Source organism: Lissotriton helveticus, chromosome 10, assembly GCF_964261635.1.
Source record: "Lissotriton helveticus chromosome 10, aLisHel1.1, whole genome shotgun sequence".
In the NCBI taxonomy this organism is placed as follows: Eukaryota; Metazoa; Chordata; class Amphibia; order Caudata; family Salamandridae; genus Lissotriton; species Lissotriton helveticus.
Genome location: NC_136071.1, coordinates 362,585,847 through 362,611,353, shown reverse-complemented (window position 1 = coordinate 362,611,353; position 25,507 = coordinate 362,585,847). Strand labels below are relative to the sequence as shown.

General features: G+C 41.8%; 1 protein-coding gene across 1 annotated transcript in view; it reads right to left on the bottom strand.

Annotated features, from left to right (window-relative positions):
• The window catches only part of LOC144784018 (SCO-spondin-like), a 1,726,865-nt gene that overhangs the window by 640,674 nt on the left and 1,060,684 nt on the right, over positions 1-25,507 (bottom strand). Inside the window, exons 81-83 of the mRNA XM_078662721.1 lie at positions 19,169-19,339; positions 11,881-12,078; positions 578-674 (exon numbers count right to left, since the gene is read on the bottom strand). Of these exons, the coding sequence (XP_078518847.1) occupies positions 578-674; positions 11,881-12,078; positions 19,169-19,339 (466 nt within the window). The remainder of the gene's footprint in view (positions 1-577; positions 675-11,880; positions 12,079-19,168; positions 19,340-25,507) is intronic.

The window sequence follows — 25,507 nt, the reverse complement described above, 5'->3', positions numbered from 1 at the left end:
GAAACTGGGTGTGTGAGTTAAGGATGCTCTCTAATTTGGTGTGCAGAAGAACAGGCCATTTAATATTCAAACATTGAGGGTGCACTGAATCAAGGAAATGCCTTTGTCTTCACTATAATTAACTTGAAATATAAAATAACAGAGATAGGTAAGGGATGTTGTTAAACAGGCTGGTACATATACATAAAGATGACAAAAGGGATTATGGAAAGATCCTGGTACTCCCAATAAAGTGAAACCACTGTTGCCTTACAGCACAATTTGTTGTGGTGCACTTAGGTCTTGATGAGAAGAATAAGCAATGTTTTAGCTGTGGCATCGATCTCACTTCCTGTCCACTCTAATATCTGTGACATCTAGGGGACTGCCACATTGCTCCACTTACAGAATGAGTAACAAAATAAGTTAAGTTTTACAGGACACCCTAAAGACAAAGAGATAATCTTTTATAAAAAAAATAATTTTCAGAGGAATCAAAGACCACTCTGAAAAACAAAGCTATTTTGTTTTATATGAAAATTATGTTGAAATGCAAACAATACAGATTCAGGTTAAAGTTAAGCACCTTGCTGCTTACCAATTCTGGCAGGGACCAGCCACACTTTCTCCGGGCAAAACATATTCCCAGGGTGACAAACCAGCCCAGGAAGAACTGTTTCCAGTTTCAGAAGCTTCTAGATTGAATTGAAGGAGAAAAAAATGTAATTTGTATCTACCAATCACACATTAGTACTTGGCAGGAAAACAAGACTTGCATATTCTACAGTAAAAAACGTATTTTAATATAATTAGGAATTGCATAAATCTTTCTCTGAAAATTTAGATTTTTTTTAAAATATTCCAAATATCCATTCTTAGTTTGCAGCAGAACTTCTGGATAGTACAGAAAGATTCCCATGAACATGGCTTTTGCAGGGCCTCAATTTTAGCATTGTCACCCAGTAAGTAGGATAATAAAATGGGGTAGTAATACCAGGCCTGGTGTTATTATTCCTATCAAGTTGAGTCCCAGAATGCACAATAACATGTGGGTTCCTGAAATAACCGTGCCCCTTACTGCATGTTTCAGCAAATTCCGTGCCCTTCCCTAGTCACATTTTACACATGCTGTAGTTTTGTCACATTGCTAATGTGCACACTGATGAATTACATATCAGTAGGTTTTACTCACAGTTTTCTTGCTGTTGCTCGGAATTTTGCTTGCAGTGTTAGGATGAGGGAATATTAGCACACATATACCTCAATAAATAGACAATTAATTGACTTTTAGTTTTTACCTGAAGTGATTCAAAGAGTAATCAACCTAAATAAAAGTTGGTTGATACTGAAATGAAGGTCAATGTGCTCCATAAGTGTGGTGCAGCTGCTCAGAAGGACAGTCCTCTTCAGTGGTTCAGATTGTGCTTGGTGACTGACGGCATGTGGATTGTATAAATTCTGGTGGAATGGCTTTTCCTGAGTTATAATTTTTTTATGCAAAGTATGGTGAATTGCTTAATGAACTCGTCAATGCAAAAAAAAGTGCCCGATATAACAGAGACATACCATACTTAAAGAACTTATGCTATAACATGAGTTGTGTGCAACAACAAATAGTGAACATATCAATACTTAAACTTTGACAACTAGCAAAAGGGGTCAAATTTAAGATAAATTTGAAATGATTACTTTTGTGTTAAATAGATGCAAAAGGGCCAACTTCGTTTGAATGTATACATAGACATTGGTTGATTTAACAATTTATAAATATACAGTAAATCAATGAATAAACTAGACGCTAGAGCTAGTGACTTGAGGAAGACAACCCTCTTCAATCCCACGACTACAGCAATGTCACAGAGATGCTAGCTTTTGAGGATGAAGTAACAAAAGATAAAGCAGCCCTTAACACTAGTAAAACACCGTAAATCACTGCAGATAGGAAAAACCTGGTTATCAAACAGGCTAATAAAGATGGAGCTTTTGTTTTCCAGACCACTAAGGTCTACCATGAAGCTTTTCTGAGTCTATAAGGGAGAAAGAAATTGTCAAAAGTTGCAAAGAGACGCCACTAAAGAGGTCCACACAGAAATGAATAGCCTATTGGAAGTACCCAGAACCCTTAATTGGACTTTTATGCCTTGCCTAACATTCACCCCATTGTCTCAGGTATTGGTTCAATTTTAGAACCGCTATTGGTGTTTGTGGACTGGTTACTAAAATTAGGTCCTACGTAAAATACACTAATCAATTACTAAATATGACTGTAGACTTGACCTTTAAGCCCAACTCCAAACTCATGATCAGGTTAGATGTAGAAGTCCTCTACACTAGCATTCCTCTGGATGAGAGCGTTTGTGTTATTGAGAATTTGTTGAAAGAAGAGGAATGACCCTTCAGTGCTCCAATTGATTGGATAATCAAACCAGCTGGTCTAGCTCTGAAAAGTATTATTATTTTTAAATATGAAAATGCCTCTTACCTACAAAAACAGAGCACTCCAATGAGCAGCACCTTTGCTCTAAGTATAGCGTGCCTTTAGGTCAGCAATTTGAAAATTGCCATGTCTGGAACAATAACTCCCATAACAATCTATGACTGTGGCACCACTAAGTTTATGATGTCTTCATCATCTGGAGAGGTAACCCCGATAACGCTACAGAATTGTTCTGGTGGCTAAACACCCAAAACCAGTTCCTTAGGTTCATAATGATAATGAACACATAAATCTCATTTCTAGACCTGACCATAGAGCAGAAAATGGCAGATTGTCAACCAACATGTACACTAAATCTACTGACATAAACAGATTACTGCAGTTTGAGAGCATTCTTCCCTGCTCTCTTAGGGACAACTTACCAGTACGCGGTTCCTATGTAGTGGAAGAAACTGTTCTAAAATGCAGGATTATGAAGTGGAGGCAGATAAACTTACAATTAAACTAGTTGAGAAACAGTATCCCTTACTCCTGATACATAAGGTGAATAAAAGAGCCAGGAACAACTATAGAGATGGACTCCTTGAAGACAGGATGAGGGAGGAGAACAGTCAGCTGATCTGTGTGAGCACTTAATGCAACATAGCCAATGCAGTTAGGAAAATTGTAAATAACCACTCATGTATCCTAAATTGTACCCACCTCATTTTTGAGAAACCCTTATTCTCTTTCTGTAGGAATACAAGTGTGAGAGTCCTATTAATTCACATGAGACACAAATCTAGATTGAAAAGCGACCAAAGAACCCTATGGAACCTTCTCAGTATCATAGGACACTACACTTGTGCGCAATGTTCGGTGTGTTCATTCTCCTCACAGCGTAAGGAAATGCACTTAGGGTTTTGAAAACCACTAGAGAGCAAATAAACCATGCAAACTGTGACTCTCTCAATATCATTTAGCTAATTGAATGTCGAAGCAGATTAAAGTACAAAGGAATGACATTCAGAAAGGCAAAGATAAGACTCATCAAACATCAAAGCAACATCCTGTGTCAGAGAAGAAGTACTCGAATGTGTTGGTCCAATATCTTGAAAAAACTCACTGATTAAAAACTAACATGGACTATTACTGAGAAAGTATCCTTCATTAACAACATGAATAAGGCATTGATTGAATGTGACTAAACACAAAAGTACCTATTCAAAATGTTACGGTTTTGGGCAAAGTTCTCCGTAACTAAGAGTATGCCTCAATATGGATCATGTGCTATAACAAGTGACAACATTCATTATGGCTGTATTGTCAAGATACAAAATATTTCAATGTGCAATAAATTGAGAAATTAAGAGTGAAGAGGTAATCACTATATTAGAATACCCACCGGCAGACTGACATCCGGGGCCCAACCCCGTCCCCTGATCGTAAAAATCTTGAATCTCAAATCCAGTATGAAAACCAGTGGTTGTTGCCCTACCGAGATTACACCATGCTGGTACAACATAAACGTTCCCTCTACCAGGACGCAAAGAAAAAACTTAGGGCACTGAATGTCAAGTATGCACTACTATTCCCAGCCAGATTGAAGGTAATCCATAACCCAAAAATGCAGTTTTTTGACACACCTGTGGAGGTGAAAGAATGGCTCGAAATCATGTTCCCTCCATCGGCGTCTGGAACTTCTTAACAAAACTTCATGGGTTCTCTGAAACCTAAGCGGAGATGGCGTTCCCGGCGCCATGCGCATGGCACCGGACTAAGGACCCCACGCAGGAGCAGGCCCTGCAGGGTCGCATGGAGAAACTGGTAGCTGCAAGCATGATACCGGACAGAGCCCACCACATATCTTCAGACTCTTCTGAGGACAACACAGTCTTCTCTAATTCAGAGAATAGCCTGGCATTATTTAGTACTATCACGCCTCAAACTGTGGAAGGCTTCCTGGGATAATGCTCAATTTGCAGTGAGGTGGGATGAACTCCAGATAGAAAGTGCAGTAATTTTATATTTCTTTATCCACAGTGCATAATCCTTACCAATGTCCTGATTTTTATATGATTCATGATATGGTTGGTCCGGGCTGGATTGAGCTGACACTGTGTTCTCATCTCAATAGTTAGCCTAGCAAGATGCACCCCCCTAAGGCAAATGCAACAAATACACCGTTAAATGTTAGCACCTTTGTGTACACGGTTTGGACCAGCACAGTTTTACTGCTGGACAGAGTATTACATGTTATAGTTCAAGAGTTAATGAAGTCTGGCCCACCCATGACACTACCCCACATGCCACCTGCCCTCTCATATTTGATAGGGACACAACACTCTTTTGGCTCACGCACAGACACAGGATTGTTACAAAATATTCACTTGGAACGTGCGGGCCTGGGATCCATACATAAAAGGCATAGAATCCATACGCAGTTAAACAGGCGACATGCACATATAGTTTTCCTACAAGAATATCACCTCACCACAGCAGAGTCAGCCAAACTACACAAAAAATGGAGAGAGAAGGTTCACTCTACTTCATACTCTGCTTTCACCCGAGGTGCGACCATTTGGATTAGGAATGGGGTCCCATTCAAGCTGCTGGAGCACCATGCGGACCCTCTAGGGAGATATATTCTGGTGAGAGGCACATTAGACGGCACACCAGCAGTACTAGGGAGCATCTATGCCCCTAGCTTAGAGCAGGATAAATTTCTTATGAGTCTCAATGCTATACTAGCGTATTGGGCAGCATACCCCTGGATATTAGGCGGGGATTACAATGCAGTAATGGATGTGAGTAGGGATAGATCACACCCCCCCCCCCAAGGTGCTGGTACTATACGGCAGACTGAGGCACTAAGCACACGGGCGGAAGGCTGGTCACTGGGAGATGCCTGGCGTTTAAGGAACCCAGACAGTAGAGAATACTCCTTTTCGCACCCACACCAACTACACACCAGAATAGACAGGATTCTTTGCACTATTCACACCACCACTCAAATAACGCACAATATATACCTTGGCAAGACATTCTCAGACCACAATCCATTAGAGATCACCCTTGCCTGGGGCAGAATTCCCACCGCTGTCCCTACCTGGAAATTGTGGCCTCAAATGCTTGAGGACTCGGTCTTTTGTAGTGTATTTTCAGCGGGTATTAACAATTACTTCACAGAAAACTCTGAAACTGCATCCAAGCCGCAGGTGGAGTGGGACGATTTCAAGACAGTTATCAGGGGGATAGCCATAAGCACCACAGCAGGGGCCAGGCTTGAAAAAAACAACCACCTCAAGGATGTTGAAAACTCCTTGAACGAATTGGAACAGGCAGCTGCAATAGATCCCACTAAGAGTACCCTTGTACAGGAAACCCGTATAAAACACGCAGAACTACTGGAAACTCTGAGGCAAATTGATTATACTGCATACACACACAAAAAACATGCTGAATCCCCTTTTGGTGTGCATACTGAGGGATGACCCCCCACACACCCCAGTACATGAGATAATCAAGATGGGTGGGGTCGTGGACACGCAGCGAGAAATCAATGAAGTCTTCTGCGAATACTACCAAACACTTTATCAATTGCCCCCACCACTGATGGACGACTCGCTACACACATTTTTAGCTGACTTACCATTCCCCAAACTAAACAAAGCAGCACAGGACGATCTTTCCGGCCCCATCACCCGGGCGGAGAACAAAGAGGCAATACGAGACCTCCCCCGGAATAAAGCCCCTGGTCTTGATGGCCTACCGGCTGAATTCTTCGCCACATTCTCAGATGCCTTAGTGCCGTAGTTAAAACGTTTATACAAAGCTGCTATAGACACAGGAGCGTTGCCTCACACCACAATGCAGGCACTGGTAGTGTCCCTCCCCAAACCGAGTTGCCCTGCGACTGACATCTCCGGTTACAGGCCTCTGACCCTGCTCACAACTGAGTATAAAATACTAAGTAAAATCCTCTCACGCTGTTTACTCCCATATTCGCATAATTTAATCCACCCAGACCAATGCCACTTTGTACTCGTGCGATGCGATGGGACTACATGCTCCAGGTACTTGGACAATTGTCATACCCCCAAACTATTCAAAATGGGTTCAATTATTGTATTCTGCCCCCACCGCGAGGGCCTGCACTGACAGAAACATCTCGCACAAACATTGGATTGCTAGGGGCACCCGACAGGGCTATCCTCTATCTCCTCTATTATTAATCCTAGCTCTAGAACCCCTAGTCCTCAAGCTACGGCTGTCTGCATAACAGAAAGGCATGCGTCTGGGTAACGCAACACGTGTTGTCCGCTTATGCAGGCAACATTATACTGTATGCAAACGACCTGCTCACAGAACTAACACCGACGCCGGAGATCTTTGCCAAATTTGCACAACTCTCAGGACTCACCATAAACGAGTCTAAGTCGCACACCTTTTTTTCCACCCCAGGGAATGCCGAGAGGTGATTCCATTAGGGCAATTATCTTTGTTGGTTGCCTCACACACGTTCAAATACCTAGGTGTACAAATCTACAGAACTGCAACTGACCTCAGTGAGGGAAACCTGAACAAAACTATCTGAGCACTACGGTCACAGATCGCATTTTGGACCTCGCTGCTGATCTACTGGGCTGAGTGGCAATCTCGAAAATGGTGGTTCTGCCTCGCCTACTATACTTCTTTACTAACCTGCTGGTGGTGATCCTGACTCCCATACTTACCTCACTGAACCAGTTACTAACTGACCTGATATGGGGTAACGGGTGCCATAGGGTGGGACTGCCTAAACTACAACTAGACACTGACAAGGGTGGTCTGGGCGCACCATATTTTCGTGTTTATTGTTATGCAAGCCAGCTACAATGGCTATAGTACTGGCTGGCAGGACAAAACCTGCATGAAATTGGTTACAGATACCTGGAAATAAGCCGAGGGGAGCTGCACACACGATTACTACCTCGGGCTAGTATACCTCATGCGCCCGACACTTCTTTGCACCATGCTCACATACTGGAAAAAATCCCTCCAATACACGCAACGCTGTCCTCCATACTCAGATAACTCACCACTGGTGGGCATCCCCACTCCCACCAGTTTACTCACGAGATGGAAAATCCTCCCCTGGGCTGAGGGCAGGGTTACGACGGTGGGCGCGCTGTTGGATGGGGGCACCCTTACGGACCACGGCAACTTTGCCAGACACAACGGGGTCATGGACGCATTATCCCTAACACATGCCGAAGTCGTTCAGTATGTGAAAAAACATTGGGCCCTGCACAGGGCAGCAACAGCCCAACACGAGTTGGTGCACATGACTTACCTCATGAGAGAAGGCCGCCACCTCACTAAAAGGCTGAACAAAAGCATCAAAGCTCACACTGGAACCCCCCTGATGTACTTACACAATAAATGGTCCAGGGATCTTGATAAAGAGCTCACTGACAAGGAATGGGGCATGATTCTAGAATACCCCAAAAAATTCAAGTGGAACGCCAAATTCAAATTTATCCAGTACATTGTGCTACACAGGTCATATCTCACTCCACATCACTTACAACACATGTTCCCAGCCACACAACACCGCTGCCCCAGATGTAAATTAGAAGACGCAAATCTGATTCACATGCTATGGCTGTGCCCGGTGATTGGTGAATACTGGTCAGAAGTGCTCGCAAGAGTTACCTCAGCAACGGCCTCCCTGTGCTGAGTACAACAGGTAGCTGTCTGTTAGGTCTGACCCGGTGATCCAAAACTCAGAATGTACAGCGGCGCTTTGTTGATCTGGCCCTCCTGATGGCCAAACACTCCAGCACCATGCGGTGGAAGTCAGCCAAACTCCCACCGCTCCACGCATGGCACAGAGAGGTAGTGAGGTGGGGTGGCGCATAAAGTGCAGCAATTAGATGCGAGGAAGCCCGCGGTCTGCGTAAAAATGTAATCTCCATGGACTGAGATGTTATTCTGGAAGCTTTCAAGACACTTGCATCAGCACCAGTCCCTGTAGTACTTGATCAGTAGGAGCCCCTTTTCACCCAGGCCCATTCAGCGCATATAATGCAGTCTTGCACGTAGCCTGGTGATTTAACTCTATTAAGTGTCCATTTTCAGAACTCAATCTGCCCACAGACAGAGGGAGCACCAGAGGGAGCGTGTTGTCAAGATGGCGTGACAGGGTAGGGTCAGATGAGTTGGGGGAAGGGGAGGATTTAGTTTATTTGCTGCATTTCAATTATTCCCTTCCTCAGTTCTCCATGTGTTCAGGATCATCATTAAAATAATCCATCTGATGATTGTAAGTAAACTGTTGTTTAACAGAACTGTCCAACATGATCGCATGATGTTGTACATAATTCACTATGACAATACTCGGAACCTACAATGGCCTACATGTATCCGACTGCCTTGAAGAAATCTGAGGCCTCTATGCCAAATGTCTCTTTTTCTAATGGATGTACCTGTTAAAACTAAAACGTAATCAAATATGTTTAAAAAAAATATACAAATGTATTGATCATGAAGCTGTGTTTTTTGGACACTGTTATTTGACCTATTGAGTTAAAATAAAAAACGGGAACTGTCTCCAAGTTTAGCTCTACGAAACCAAGGATTGTATTTTTACCATTTTCTCTTTTGTTCAGTGTCACAGTTATGTCACCATAAAGTGTGTAAAGAATGTTACTAATCATCCCAATACCATTAACAAACCCAGTCTTTGGACACTGGCAATCAATTTATGAAGTTTCAAAGAATGGGAACTACATTTCCCATGATTCCTTCCTTACAGCACACTACGTGAGAGTATGCAATGATGTTATGTGCATTATGCGGAGATGGGGCAATGAGCATTAAGTTTACAGCGAGCCCCCCCAGGTAAAGACGGGGCTTGGTTTATGGACAAGCGAGCAGCCAACCAGGAAGAGACTGGGGTTATTTTAGGTGAACTAAAGTGACATGGCACCCATGAGGATGCTAGCAACCCACCGGTGATGAAGCACCTAATACTACACATGCTTCAAAGTAACTTTAACTAATACGTTTATTTTTTCTTCCAGCATATGTGATCCTGCCAATATTTGACATCTGCCATGTGTAGTGTGTGACTACAGGGGCATTGTCCCCCTGTCTTCCAAAGTCACAGTAGATGGATCCCTAATTTGGTAAGGTGACATGGACTAATGACTTTATTTTCACCCATTGATATTGTCTGTTGCAGTGAACTGCATGGAGTGAACCAGACTTATTGATCATATATGTGTTTTTGGCATCCTACAGATATTGAAAGCCTTTTAAGAGTTTTGGTCTTATGTCTGTATGGCGTGTCTGACGTGATATGTCTGCACATCAAAGTGCAGATGTTTATGTGGTGTAACATGTTTTTAAGGAAAGTTAAGTAAAGACAATAACCATATCGATCTTACGCTAAGATGCTTTGGTTAGTACATATCCTATAGTTTGTTTTCTCTTCCGCAGAAATCTGAAGTGACTGACTCAACTTCAGGGTGAGTAGCACCTTGCATGTTATTATTGTTTGCCTGTCTACCATACTGTAGAAAGGGCATGAGACATATTTTAGGAGGCAACTAGCCCGTCCCATTTTCCCTTCCCAGAACACATTTCTAGTCCTGATAAAAGCTTGAGTACACTTTTGGTCCATCTATCAATAAGGGCTGAATCATGCTGACATGGTTTAGGGTGTAAGGCGATAATTCCTCTCTATCACCTGTGGTATAATTTTTATCTGTACCTAAAGCACACTTTAATACATGGGATACCTGGGTGTTTTGAGGTATTTTTATCCTAGACCCCAGTACACAACAATCTTAGAAGTGCTCCCTGGAACATGATTGAGTCCATTGTGGTTTTTAGGTACCAGGATGCAACCCGATAATGAAGCATGCCACCACTAGAGTGGGAGAGAGTCACCAAAAAAACTAAGATTGTGTTGAATTGTGTCACCATGATGAGGTAGCGTGAACAATCGAAGACCGTATTGTTGGGGCAAGGTCAAGTAAGAGTGATAGGTTAACCTTTCTGTTATAAATGTATGTAGAGAGGTTGAATTCTACAGCCCCACTAGGTATTTGTTTGCTCTCCCCTTCCTAAGTATGAAGCACTGCAGTTCCCTCGGGTTTGTGGAGAATATGAATGGGAGTGCACAGATTTTGTTCTGAGGAAGGCCTCGTAGATGGATTCCCTTGATTAGACTGCAATTTTGACACCTATAGATGGCGCTTAAAATACATTTGGGAATTTTAGAGTTTGATCAGGCTCTATGCATGTTTCATGTTGATTGTACATTTTTTGTGTTTTTTCTTCTTGTCTTGTGAATGTTTTATCCTTTACTTATCATCTGTTTTATTGTTAGCTGTGACTCCATCTTTTTGTATTTGTATAAATGTTTAAATGAAAAAATCTGTTATATTTCTTTTTGTGTTTGATTAAATCAAAACTAAATTGTTTGAGGTTTTTAAATTTGGCCCATCTAAACTAAAGTACCAGTATGCTGATTAATTATTACTGCACTAAATCCAACTGTTACTATATTAATTAAGTAGCTTTAGGCTACTGTATTTGTCTGATTATTTCTAAAGGATTATTGTTACAGGACCACAGTTCCTAGAAATCATGACAAAATACTGTTCCCTATCTCAGGTATTGAAAAAGGAATTATGTTTCGCTATATCTTTGTTTACATTTATTGAATATTTCAGCATCAAATATCCAATGCATCAACAACATTAAAACAATGGCATCAAATCACTCAGTTTTTATAGTAATAAAAAGTTAAGTTTCAACAACATTCCCTCCACAATGAGGGCAAACAGGTCCACAGAGTGCGTCTAATTGACATTCAGGTACACAGGGCTGGCTAAAAAAGTCTCTCAGGACCACGTGTTTCACACAAAATAAACTTGCTCTGGCAACCAGTTTGGCTTGAAAGAGAGAAGTCCATAATGACTGCATTAAAAACGTAATCTGCACTAATGTTGTCTTTGGACATGTTGGTAAAGGTTTAATTACATCTCATCCTTTTTGTCTCCTAAAAAAAGCACTCTCCCCAGCACAGCAAAAATACAATTTTCTCTACATTGCTCCAATGCAAAACTGGAAAACCAAAAACAGCCATTGCAAAAATGCACAAGCCAGCCCAATCTTTTTTTCCATCCGTTCAGCCAATCCCTCTATCTCCTTCTCTCCTTTCACTCTTCTCCCTCTCTGATAATTTGTTACTACCGTCTCCCTCCCTCTCTTTCTTTCTCTCTCCTAAAGCCTACCCGTGCCTACAGCAGTTAACCTCAGGGAACTGGGACACATGACAGAAGCACCAGCAGAGGACTAGGGCTTTCAAAGATGGCCTCCAAGACTCCAGCCCACCCGGTAATTACCAGGAGGAATAAAAGGCTTGTTCAGCATAGCAGAGCCTCCCCTCTTTGTTTGAAACTTTATCACCTGTCAGCCGTATTACTTACCAAGAGAGGTGTTTTGGTATCGACAGCGACATTCGACCTGCTCCACACAGATTCCATCCTGCATGAGCTGATCCTCTGGGCAACCACACGATGGCTGGCACATGAGGCTGTCTTGGCAAGCCATGTCACCCTGGAGATCCTCACATGTGCGTGGGCAGGTCTTCCCGCACTCATAATTCACCTGCCCGCCTCCGCAATCTAAGAGAAGCAATACAAGTCTTGTATTTAACAAAGTGAGAATGTCTTTCACAAGCCCAAGTGCCTGCAAGTAAGTAACCTACTTTTGACAAGAAGACCCTAGCACAGTGGTTCCCCCACATTTTGTAGACCTCAACCCAATTTTCAGAATGAGAAACAGTTGCAATCCACTTACCTTTAAAGGCCATGGGGGGGGTAAGTTCTTTTAATGTAATAGTAGAGATGCTTTCAAAATGCGGTTGTATTACCAAAATAACACAATCTTTACAATTGTTTCATTCCACTTCAATTTGTGTGAGATCCAATTACACTCACTAAGACTCTGTTGGATTTAGAATTGTGTACTTGCTTGAGTGTGGACAGTGGGTTAAAAACCATAATTTAAGTGGACATCACAACGTTCAAGTGCTAATAGTTTGGAATCATTTTATAAGCCAGTGTGTATAGATTTAGACTATGGGTCTAGAAAGATTGGAATTTACTCTCAAAGTCCTCAAATAAATGATTTAACTTCAAGAGAACATACAGCTTTGGGATAATTAAAAGAGAATCAAGACATAATAATAAGAGAGGCAGACAAGGGTGGAGCTATTATGGCGATGAATCATGTGGATTATGAGAATTACATTTTAGGGCAATTAGGTGACTCAGAATCAGAATATTTTTATTTAATTAAAACCATAACAATGTACCACTAAGTCGCAATCATGGCACCATTAAAAAGTCCATAAAAATATATTCTTTTTTTGAGCTTATTAAAAAAGAAAAACAATTTCTTATCACAGAAGTTTGCACTTCATCCTGTTACAAGTAAAAGAGAATACAAAAAAATTTAACTAATACATACAAACATAGGGCCAGATGTAGGAACCCTAATACCGGGCGGTAACGGCCGAAATTACCGAATGTTGGCCGTTAACGACTGGTATTAGGCATTTGGGATGTAGGTGGCTACATTTCAGATTCGGTAATTTACCGAATCGGTATTTAAGAATTCTGTAAATTACCGAATTCTTAAATACCGATTCGGTAAATTACCGAATCTGAAATGTAGGAAGCACTCAAGTGAGTGCTTTTCACCTGTAAGGATTCGGTATTTACCACCAACTATAAGTTGGGGGTAAATAACGAATACCTTTGAAAATGCAAATCTGTGCATTTTCAACTGTGCCATGTGGCAGACATACATGCCCATAGGGCATGTATGTGTGCCACATCTGCACACAAGCACGATTCAGGGGTGCAACAGGGTGTCAAAGTGACACCCTGGCACCCTTGAATGTTTCCCCCTGTTTACTGAATCGGTATTTACCGATTCCGTAATTGCCATTCATTCCTATAGGCCTCCAGGCCCATAGGAATGAATGGCAATTACCGAATCGGTAAATACTGATTCGGTAAATACCGAATCTTACAGATTCTGTAACTTTTACCAAAAATGTATCTACATCCCATTTACCTATTCTTAAATACTGAATTGGTAAAATTCCGTATTTAAGAATAGGTAAATTGGGATTACTTACATCTGGCCCCTAGTATCTAAAGTTTCATTGTGCTGCTCTTTTTACATTATCTGATTGTATGTTCAGTAATAATTTATAAGTTGCCTTTGCACTGACCTAGCTTGGTGGACAGAAGGAACTGACCTTTCTGCCAGGCCACTAGCCTTGTTTCAATTCATCCTTGTGTTTTGGTTAGAAATGTTATCAAACGACAGTTGAGCTGTGGATCTTCCAGATCAAGACATTTTAATATTGCAGTTCTACAGGAGCGAATGCTTCTTGTGTTGAATGGTCCCTTTAGTAATTTCCGACGATACTCGCTTAGAGCTGGGCAGATGCAAACTAAGGGCTAGATGTAGGTAGCCCAATACCGGTCGGTAACGGCCGAAATTACCGAATTTCGGCCGTTACCGACCGGTATTGGGCATTTGAGATGTAGGGGCCAAATTTAAGGATTCGGTTATTTACCGAATCGGTAATTAAAGGAATCGGTAAATTACCGATTCCTTAAAATACAGATTCGGTAAATTACCAAATCCTTAATGTAGGGAGCACTCAAGTGAGTGCATTTCTGAGTTAAGGATCCGGTATTTACCACCAACTAAAAGTTGGTGGTAAATATCGAAAACCTTTGAAAAAGCAAATTTGTGCTTTTCTAAAAGTGCCATGTGGCAGACATACATGCCCTTAGGGCATGTATGTGTGCCACAGGTGCACCCATGCACTATTTAGGGGTGCAACAAGGGGTCAATGTGACACCCTGCCACCCTTGTAAGTCTTCCCCCTATTACCGATTCGGTATTTACCGAATCGGTAAAATGAATGGGAATTACCAAATTGGTAAATACCGAATCAGTAATTACCGAATTTTACAGATTCTGTACAATTTACTGAATCAATACCTACATACCATTTACCGATTCTGAAATACCGAATCGGTAAAATTCGGTATTTTAGAATCGGTAAATACTATTTACCTACATATGGCCCTTAGTGACTAAAACCCTGTATTGGCGACCCACAAAAGCTACATGACTTTGGGCCCTGGTATTTCCAACTTGGCTGGTCTGCGTTTGATGGTGTATTTATATAAACTTAGGGGCATATTAGCAAGGGCGTGCGATAAATATCGCAAATCGCGCTTAGCGCATATTTTTTTATTGCTGTCTAACACTGGATCTTATCACGGAGATAGCGCGTTATTACCAAAGTTTTTCTCCAATGCGATAAAAGATCCAGCGAAAGCGGCAAAATCCACTAAAAACACAGGTAAAACAGCGATAAAATTTTTATAGCTAACGTGAACCTTGCTAATAGGCAGGGGTGAGATCAGCCTTAGAATCCACCTCCCATTGAGTATAATGGCTAAGTCAGGTTTTTAGCAGGTGTAAAAGTTCCTGCGATAACCCTGGTTAGCGCAACTTTTTATGTCGCTAACAGCTGTTAGCGACAACTTGCTGATAGGGCGATAAAAATGTTGCCGCTAAAGCGGAGATATGGCTCTTGCTAATATGCCCCTTAGACTTTAAATAGTTGGAGAAAGGCTGAAACAAATATGACGCTGGTTGCAATTTCATATAGGATTGTAGGACCATCCAAGCGTGGGCCCACTTGCTCAGGATAATGAGTGTTAAATGGAAGATTCTGCTGCCAAAGGTCTACCATATTAGTGGACTGTAATGAAGAGTGAAGATATTTGGAGTAGACAGACTGTGGGTTGCCTTGTAACGCATTCCAGAGTACATTTTTGATCTCATTTTCTCGGTTGCGCCAGACTTTGAAGCAGGATTTTATCGTGACATATCTTCTGTGCAGCTGTGCTGTTGTAGCCCAAAGTCTAACTGATGCTGCACCGGTGAGGCATTATGTGGGAGCGAAAATACTTTTTTATATGCTCACATTTGGAGTTTATCCAGCGTTGTGGTGTCTTTCCCATACTGGACTTCACTTCTGTATGCTAGAATAGGTCAAAGTTTTGCTTTTATAATGGCAAGTAGTGGGGTGAAAGAGGGACCTTTTACATTTTTTTGATATTGATCAAAATGCAAATGTAAGTCCATTTCCCTTTTTTGTATTGCCTCATTCTGTATTTGAAAGGCTAGTCGTTTGTACAAATGTATCCCTAGATATTTATAGCCATTAACTGTTTCCAGGTTCACGTTGCTAAGTTTAAATGATGTTTGTTTATGGATGGCTCAACTTATACTCATAGCTTTTGTTTTTGTACAGTTTATTTCCAGCAAGTTCTTCCTGGCGAAGATCCCTAACTCATCTGTCGCTCTTTGTAGGCCAATTCTAGTGTGGCTTGCTAGGACTATGTCGTTGCCATAAAATAAATGATTAATCTGTAAAGTTCCCAAGCGAGGGGGATGGGAGTTGATTTCGTCACGCCTTGGTTACAAGTCAGCCATGAATAGGTTAAATAAGTGTGGCGCTAAGATGCATCCTTCCTTAAGGCTCTCCTTTGAGTACATTTTTCTCGAGAGCCTTGTCCCGTCAGCTATTTTCACTTACATCCACGTATCCGAGTATAATTCCATTATTGGTTTTAGTATTCTTTCTGGCGGGTCCCACTGCTTTAGCTTATGGCTCTATTGACTCGATCGAAAGCAGCTTTAAAATCGATGAAACATAAAAACAAGTTCTTTCATTGTCGTAAACTTTTTTCTGCCATTAGACGTAGTGCCAGTACATTTGTAATGGTACCAGTGCCACGTCCGAAGCCAGACTGATTGATGGGAATAATTGTATTACTTTCAGACCAGCTTATTAGATCTGCCAGTATTAATGAGGAGTAATACTTCACTTCAGCATCAATTAAAGTTATCAGACAATAGTTGGCTGGGTCAGTTCGCTCCCCTCCCTAAATAATGGATTTAATATTGAGCCTCTCCAGCTATCTGGCAGGCGGTTTAAAGTGCTCACCTCATCAAACAGGCAAGATAGTGGTGCAGCCCAAAATTGGGGTCTTGTTTATATATTGCCTGTGGTATGCCGTTCGGGCCTGGGAGCTGTTTAACCTGCTCTTGGCTATAACCTTTACAATTTCATCTTGGAAGTAGTGCGTGAATGGATGATTTATGTTTCCTGAGTCCTTGAGGGTTTTGCTTGTGTTATACAATGTATCCTCCTTTGTATTTGTCCCAACAACCTTTCTTATTTGTGCTTGTGCTCTGTAGGTAGGCGGGCTTAACTGCCTGGATGTAGTTTTTTCCTTTGCATGCTCACAATATGGGGATACCTGCAATGCCCTCGCTCTCTCAGATGTCATCGAGAATGTAGCAGTTAGATGATCTGCCCAGACTTGTTCTGTCACACATGTTATGTTAATCACTTTTGGCGTCCTTGCCAGGGAATTCACTTGATCCCAAAAGGCTTTGGGGTTAGATCTTCTAGCGTTATACAAAAGTTTCGCCCAAAATTTGTCCTGCTGCATTTTGTTATCCTCCCAGATTTGTTTTTTGTATCGCTTTTTAAGTTGTATTTGCTCCCGTTTCATTTTTGAAGCATTGTTACCCCTTGTTAGGTGACTCTGTTTGTTACCAGAAATTGAATCATAATCCAATCCTGAATTTTACCAAACTCATTAATGCTAATCTAAAACAGTGGCATAATGGACTACTGAATAACAATGGATATTGTTATTTACGTGTAAACCTACCCAGATTTCTGTGTTTATACACACTTCCAAAAATAAATAAGGATTCTACCTTTCCACCAGGTTGATCTATTATTTCAGGAAATGGAGGACCAACTGAAAGAATCTCAGAATATGTGGATGTTTTTGTGACCATTTGTATGTCATTTACTATCTTATAATAGGGACACAAAGCACATTGTAAACTTATTGAGTGATGTCACATGGAACTCGGTGAAGATCACGCTATATACAAATATTATGCATGGTAATGGGATCCGAGCTCTTGGCCCTTTTTGAGAAACAGCCCTGTGGAACCATACTATTATGCTGATCACAATGACAAGAATGATATTAGAAAATAATGTTTTCTTGTTTAATGGTGAGTGGTTCCGCCCCTTATGCAGTACCGCAGGTATGGGGCCCAAGTGGTTCAAATTGGATTGAGTACATTTATTATTAGGGAAGATTCATTGATGATTGTTTTATGATTTGGACAGGGGGTGAGTCTGCGTTAAATACGTTTTTGAATATTTTAATGATTGCAATGTGTCTTTTACATTACAGTGCAAATGTCAATATATAGTACTTTTGAACATAGAACTTTATATTAAGGACAGCAAGATGTAAAGTAGAATGTTTCAAAAGAACACTTCTAGTACATTGCTACATGCAACCACTTTACACCCTAAATTCCAAATTATTGCAATACCATTCAGAGAAATGGTTAGAGCGAGGCACAATCGTAGCGAGGACTGTAAATTCTTGTAGGCACTCCATGATCTGAAGCAGAGCTTTGTAAGAGATGTTAGGATAGGAATGTAATTAATTCTGCACTAGTGAAGGCTAAGAAATTGGATCGAACCAGGACTCTTCTTCTAACAAAAGGAAGACACATCAGTCTAATATAGTCAGAAAGATCACAAACTACAAATCAGATAAAGTCGGAGGCCCAATTAAATCACAACAAAACACGTGTGGCTAGAGGCTTGATTGAAAGCCTGAAGACAAGAGGCTTAATTGGAAGGGTAAAGACTACTAATAAAAGGCACAAGGGCATATAATTAATCTGCGGACTATTATTTACTGTGTGCTCAAAGGCTTTCTTTATAATATCCATAAACATCTGTCTAAATTTGGACAGAGAGAATGAAGAAGGGGATTAGTGAAATGTTAAAGCAAAACCAAAATGACCAGCAGACATTTTTAAAGAATATTTGTGATACTTTAAATGCTCTGCCATCCGTAGAAGACTGACTTTCTAGGTCCTAATTTGTAAAGTTGTTTTGCTTTTCTTCTGAACAGCCGACCACCCTTTTTGAAGTCACACCTCTCCTGCAGAAGACTAGCAAACTGTAAGCCTTGTCCAAGATCAATACTCTTGATAACTGTTAGATGGCTAACACCATCTTCTCACTCCCATTTCTTTTCAATTTCCCAAGTGGGCACCACAGTATGGTAATGAGCCCTGGATCCACTGAGGTTGTGAACTCTAGCCCGAGGACCATGTGTTCTTCCCCTTTCTCAAACCTGACTACGCTTCTAGTAACTCTGTAAATGCAGTACTATGTTATATGTTGTGTAGTGTGCCAAACTGGATTGAGAAAATATATATGTATACCCATATTTGGTGGGGTTCCTAGTTTGCATAGCACCTTTGTTTGCCTCTTTCCAGAAACTGTTCTTCAGGCGTGCAAGAGGATCAACAGACTGTGTGTGCCTTTTCATATTCTTACTAGTGCTCACTTTGCTGCCCTGTCACAATTAGTAGAGCCCTAGGACCCTGCCTTCCTCTCAGCAATCTAAGCTCATCTGAGCACACAGTTCTGCAATGTGTACATTCAGCAGGGACATGGGACCCCGACTCCCTCCCTGCAGTCACAGACACCAGAACTCCTGTGTCCATTCAGTAAAACCCCAAGACTCTATCAGTCTCTCTGCAGTCACTCACCTGAACACACAGTGCTGTTGTCATAGCAGGCACGACTCTGCTTTGACTCTCCGTGGCAGGGTATGCCCCCAAACCGGGCAGGGGGGCTATTGCACTCCCTCAGCCGGATAGACTCTCCAGCACACGCGTCACATGGGGTCCATGAACTCCAACTGCTCCAGCTGCCATCCACTGCAAAGACAGAGACCAAGGCATTGCAAGGTTGTAGACATGAATAAAGAAAGTAGGGGTACTAAACTATAGTAAATTATTCACACTGCCGTCTGTGACAGGTGCCAGTGAGGGAAGCACATATAGGGGATTACATGTCAGAATATCTGTGACAAAAATATTGTCTGCCATCAATACTATGCTCTAAATATCATTTACAAAAATATCATCCCATTGGGTGTAGGATTTCTATGATTAACTCCAATGTGGCAGGCAATACCCCTGTAAAGATATTAAAAATAAAATATTTTTGACAGATGATAATTAAGGGCCGATTTATAATTTTTCTGGGGGAGGTTTGGCCGTCAGATTGACAGAGTAATTTACCCTCTTGTCTTGACCGCACCTACCCCCAACAAATTGTGAAATGGCCACCAAGCCGGCAGTCAGTTCACAAAGTATTGGCAGGAATCACCTTCATGGCGGTTCCTGTTAATGCTTTTGCAATTACATCATGGAGCCGTATAGCAAACTGTTTCCTCTTTTATTTTTTTAAAGAAAATCCCGGAGTAGGATTTTCTTTTGAAAATAAAAAAGACAATGTGCCCTTCGCCATGGCCTTCCCCATAGCGAGGGGACTATTTTGTAGTTTTCACTACCCTTTGCCACCAGGGTCTTTCTGGCCATGATGGTAAGGAAAACTGACCTCTAATTCCGCCCATCTAAATTAGGTGGGGTGAATTACAGGTCAACCTCAGATGACCCTTACTCTGTTGGGCCGTGGGAGGGGTTTAATCACGGCAGAGCCGGAGTAGTGTCTGCCGTGATTAAACCAAAGTTACACCTGCTTTAAAATCAGGTGGGTAGACCACGTTACAAAATGTCAAACACACTAGGTTTGGCAACCCTATATTGTCTTTTTGATACACCTGCAACATAGGTATAACCTGAGAGACAGCTCTGATGCCTAAATTATACATATGATGTCTGTAGTCAACACCCATCACTGTTACTATATGTAAGGAAGCTACAAGAGTCACAGGTGGACCAACGCAATGATAAATTAATATGCCAGTAATACTCAACACAAGGAAATATGGCATGCAGATGATAAGTGCCACCTGCTGGAGAAAACTTTAAAGATATGCAGGGTGATAGGGCCAAATATGCATGCTCTAAGATTCTTCCAATCCATGAACACCTGAAAAGAAACTTTCAGACTTTAAATTTCTTTGCTTTTCAGATTATGCCTGCAAAATTTGAATAATGCATGAAAAAGGGCAATTAATTGCTGACCTTTTTGACCTTCTGATTCTTCAGCCTTATAATCCTTGCTTCTTAATATTGAAAATATGTGCAGGAAAAAAGCAAAATCACTAGATCTTTACATTTCACTTGAATATTTTAGATCATATCATGTTCTGGTCTAAACATAAACCTGATGTAGCACACAGAAGTTGCTGTTTGCTATGGCCTGCAGTACCACTTTGTCTGAAACTAAGGCTGCACATCAAGGTGGTAGGGAGGGAAACAAGGTCAGTGATGAGAAAGTCAGTCAGATGAGATGCAGCAAAGTCAAGTATTAAGGATTCCGAGAAGCGTTATGAAAGCTACAGGGGTAGATGATGGCAAAATGGAAGTAATGGCAATGACTCAACCTGCAGCAGCTGTTGAAGGATGTAGGCATAACTGGCACAAATGTGGATCTTCACTCCCTCCTTGCTCTCATACCTCTCCTCTTATGTATGCAAAAGAGGCAGTAACAATATCACTCAGGTAGATGGCCTTACCCCTTAATTCAGTCCTTGCTACGACCCTTAAAGGGGGCAATATGGGTAGAGCTAAAAACAGTTCTGTTTGCCCAGTCCTGCCTTGCTAACAATCACTAACAATGGCATTCTAGAATTGTTTCATGTCAGCCCAAGTTTTGAAATCTATTGTGACATCCTTCACCGGAGGGCCCCTTTAAGCTAATCAAAAGAAGTAAAGAGTTACCTACTCATGAGCAAACACGAATGAGAAAGGAAAAATAGGAACTTCTCACTAACAGTTTCATAGGTCCATTCCCGCAGCATGGCTAAACTGGTGTAACATGTCCATATCTGATTTTTAGGATTGAGTCTAGCCAAGACCTTTGATTTTACTAAAATAATATGCATTATATACTTGCTTAAAGAGCCTTTCAGCCTGCCCTGCTAATTCATTGGTCTGTTACTGTGGCATTCATATTTTCCTGTCACCCATTACAGCCTACAGCAATGGGAAATGGGCCAGCCCACGTCAGCCATTGACTATCTTCACTGTGAGTGACAGCATTTTGCCCTTTCTCAAGGAGCAAATCAACACACATAGTAGTTCACTTCAGTGCCATGGACTACTACTGCGATGTGTTTTTTCAAGACTGCTTTTAGACATTTTTTAGATTGACGAGAGCACAGCAGCTGCCCCAACAAGAACGTTTTGCAAAGCCAAAGAAAAATAAAATAAACATTAACAAATCCAAAATGGTAGCAGCCAATGCAAGACCTTTTAGCTTTGCCAATGCGAAGGGTCTCTATTGAGGTGTTGCACAAAAAACAGACATGCTGCAGATTACAAAGTGATAAGAGGGTACAAACTTTGGTTATGGGACTGGAGCCAAAGGGAAATATAAAAAATATGGAAAAAATAAAAATTGGGCAGTATAAAGCAACAGAGCTGTAGTGGATGATGCTGCTACTTCCAAGGATACCGAAGGTAAAGGCTCTATTCCGAGAGCAAGAAATATCGAAAACGACACACCTTAGGAGCATTTTGCTGTTTTCCAATATGCCAGGAAACACTCCGTTAGAGAATAAAGGTACACTTTGAGGAGTAGATAGGCAGAGATGGATGTGCAAAACTCAGTTTAAAGACTGCCACTGGTGGGCGGGGGGGCATGGGTGTAATGCAAACAGCTGCATCTTCTCTATGGCAGGTTCCCCCTACGTCTGAGGGTCCCTTAATAGTTCAATGGGGCCCCTTTAACCCATGACCAATACATTTCTGTAGGATATAGGAGAACAAGGGGCTTCTCTTCACATTCTGGGGCTGATTCCGATTCTGTAAAATCCCTTACAAAAAGCCGTACGGATCATATTTCCCGTACGAATCGTACCCTTAAACGTCCCCGTACGTACGATGAAGTACGATTCGGATCCAAAGCAGATCTCCGTACGAATCATACGAAAGACCATACAACTTAAAAATCTGTACAAATTGCATTCGGAACACGCAGTACGCCACGTCCGTACGGATCGAAGTAGCATTTTCCGACCCAGCAAGTACGATTCGTCTCGTCAACACTCCGTACGACTCTTTTTCTACGGGAGCTCAAAACGTCCGGAAAAGCAGATTTCGACTCGAACCGCGTACGAAACGGACCCCCCCCCCCCGGGTACACCCCATGATTGCAGGGGTACGGTGCATAGGGGTAGGGTGCATAGGGGGACGGTGTGTAGGGGTACGGTGCATAGGGGTATGGTGCATAGGGGTATGGTGCATAGGGGTATGGTGCGTAGGGTTACGGTGCATAGGGGTAAGGTGCGTACACTCCATGATTGCAGGGGTACAGTGTGTACACCCCATAATTGCAGGGGTACGGTGCGTACACCCCATGATTGCAGGGGTACGGTGCGTATGTGATTGTGTAGCTCTCCGTACGAATTGCTCATACCCGATGTTTTCCGTACGAATCGCATTCTCATTCCCTTGTCCGGATCGTACTTGTCGGGTCATACAGCATGTTTACGATTCGTACGGGTTATTTTGAGGGTCCGTATCGTACGGATTTTCCGGTGCTTTTTATACGGTTTGCAACAATTTAGTCGTATATTTTTCATACGAATCGTACTACGCGATTCGGACGGAATTGTACGATTCGTACGGAAAGGGCTACGGATTCGATTCGTCGTATGGATTAGTTTACCGAATTGGAATCGGTCCCTCTGTATTGAAGCTCCATCACTTTGCATTACACTACAAGGAAAGGATTATTCCTTAAGTGGCCACTACAAAGGTTTTTGTGGAAGTGAGAGAGGAACTAAAATAAGGTTTTATTTGCATGTCCCTTAAAAAGTAAATGGTGCTGTTCCCTCCATCACTGTGAGCGTTATCTGTTAACAATTTGTTGTATGGTTTTACTTGTTCATCTCATGTCTTGTGCACTCCTGTGTGGTTTGTACCCCATATGCTAGGGAACAAGGAATAGAAGCACACACACAGGTTGGCCCACACAGGTACAGTAATCAGAGGGGATGGTGGCCAAGTCACATCATAAGCCAGCATAACTCTATCCTCTCCCGGATGAGGGGGGATTGTGAAAAACAGATCGACAAATCAGACAGGCATGGCCCTCACATGGCCCTATAGTTCGTTTTTCAGAATTCAACATTGTGATGCTCAGACTACACATATAGCACTGCAGGGGATGCATAACCCTACTAAACTGTTTTACCAGTTACTTATCAATAGATTACCCATACATTCTGGGATCCAAATCTTTTATTCACCAAATGTTAGAAAATATGGCTGCCAGACCTGAAAGCCTTGGTGTGCTCTTACCCCAAAATTGTTGCCTTCACCCCCCCTGTTTTCTTAATTTGTTTTTGCTGGCTTTAGTACCTTGTGCACTTCACCAGTGCTAACCAGGGCTTAAGTGTTTGTGCTCTCTCCCTCAAACATGGTAAAACTGACTTACATCTGATTTGCACATTTTAATTTACTTATACGTCCCTACTATATGCTACTACATGTACCCAGGGCCTGTTAATTAAATTATACTATTCAGACAGAAACTGCCAAATCAGTCTTGCATACATTTCATTGACTACTTCAGTAAGGCATTGAGTGGTTGGGAGAGGGGCAGTAAAGTGAGTGATTTCCATGGGTTATGTGACCTGATTTTGAGTGAGCACATTCTCAGCACTTACTTTACAGAGTTGCACCAACACCTGATTGACAGCAAACTGACATCACCTAGGGAGCTTGTTCAGAAGGCAGACCTCAGGGACAGTGTTCAAAAAGGTATCTGGGGGAATCCCCAAAAGAAGAAGGGAGGGGACAAAAATAAAAACAAGGAGTTCTCTAACATTAAAAAGTTGGGGTTTCACGTTCAGTATAAATACTTACCATTTTGTTGTAAAGGCACGCATGGTAAAGATATTGCTTGGTAAAGGCATTGTGTGGTAAAGGATGCATGGTAAAGGCATGTGTGGTCAAAGAATGCGTGGCAATGTTGTACAGCCCTTCCCAGGGAATAGAGTTGGAGTGCAATTGAGAGGGAGATTTTTGCTGTCACAGGAGAGGTTGAGACCATAACTGTTTGAGACTCACATCCAGATTCAGACAGACCGCAGACCCCTTGGATGGTCCATGCAAATAAGGAGTGAGAATCCCAACTGTTGAGGTGGTCCAACTCCCTAGAGTGAATAGACTTTACGGTTGAGCACCGCCCTGGGACAGACCACTCCAATGTTGATAGTCTCTTCAGGTTTATCCGCCTTAGTGATGAGAACTCCCACAAGGGTGGATAGTTCTCCCTCTTTTCAGCTGGGACGACTCGTTAGACTTGACAGCTTAATTTGGACTTCCTCGTAACTTTTTGCATTTACCAGTCCTAGTTTCTGAATTATTTTTTGTTTCCTTTAGTAGGCTGTGCACTTTACCATTTCTAACCAGTGCTAATGTGTTTGTGCTCTCTCCCTCAAACATGGTACGATTGGTTTACACTTGATTGACACATTTAGTTTACTTGTAAGTTCCTTATATATGGTACTACTTGTACCTAGGGCCTGTAAATTACATGCTACTTGTGGGGCTGGAGCACTCATTATGCCACCCACTAAACTAGACTTTGAAAACATGACACAAGCATGCCACTACAACCTGTAGTTAAGTTTTGAACTGACAATTCAATCTGACAAAATAAACCTTTCGCCAGGCCTAAACCTTCCTTTTGACTATATATGTTACCCCTAAGCTAGGCCCTGCCCTAAAAAGCTGATAGGGCAGAGTGCATTGTATTTAAAAAGTACAATGTGTTTTTAAGTTTACATGTCCTTGTGGTGAAAAACTCATAAAGTCATTTTTCACTACTGTAAGGCCTATCTCTCCCATGTGATAAAATTGGGTTATTACCTTTAATAAGTGCTAACGTTTGATTGGGTGCAG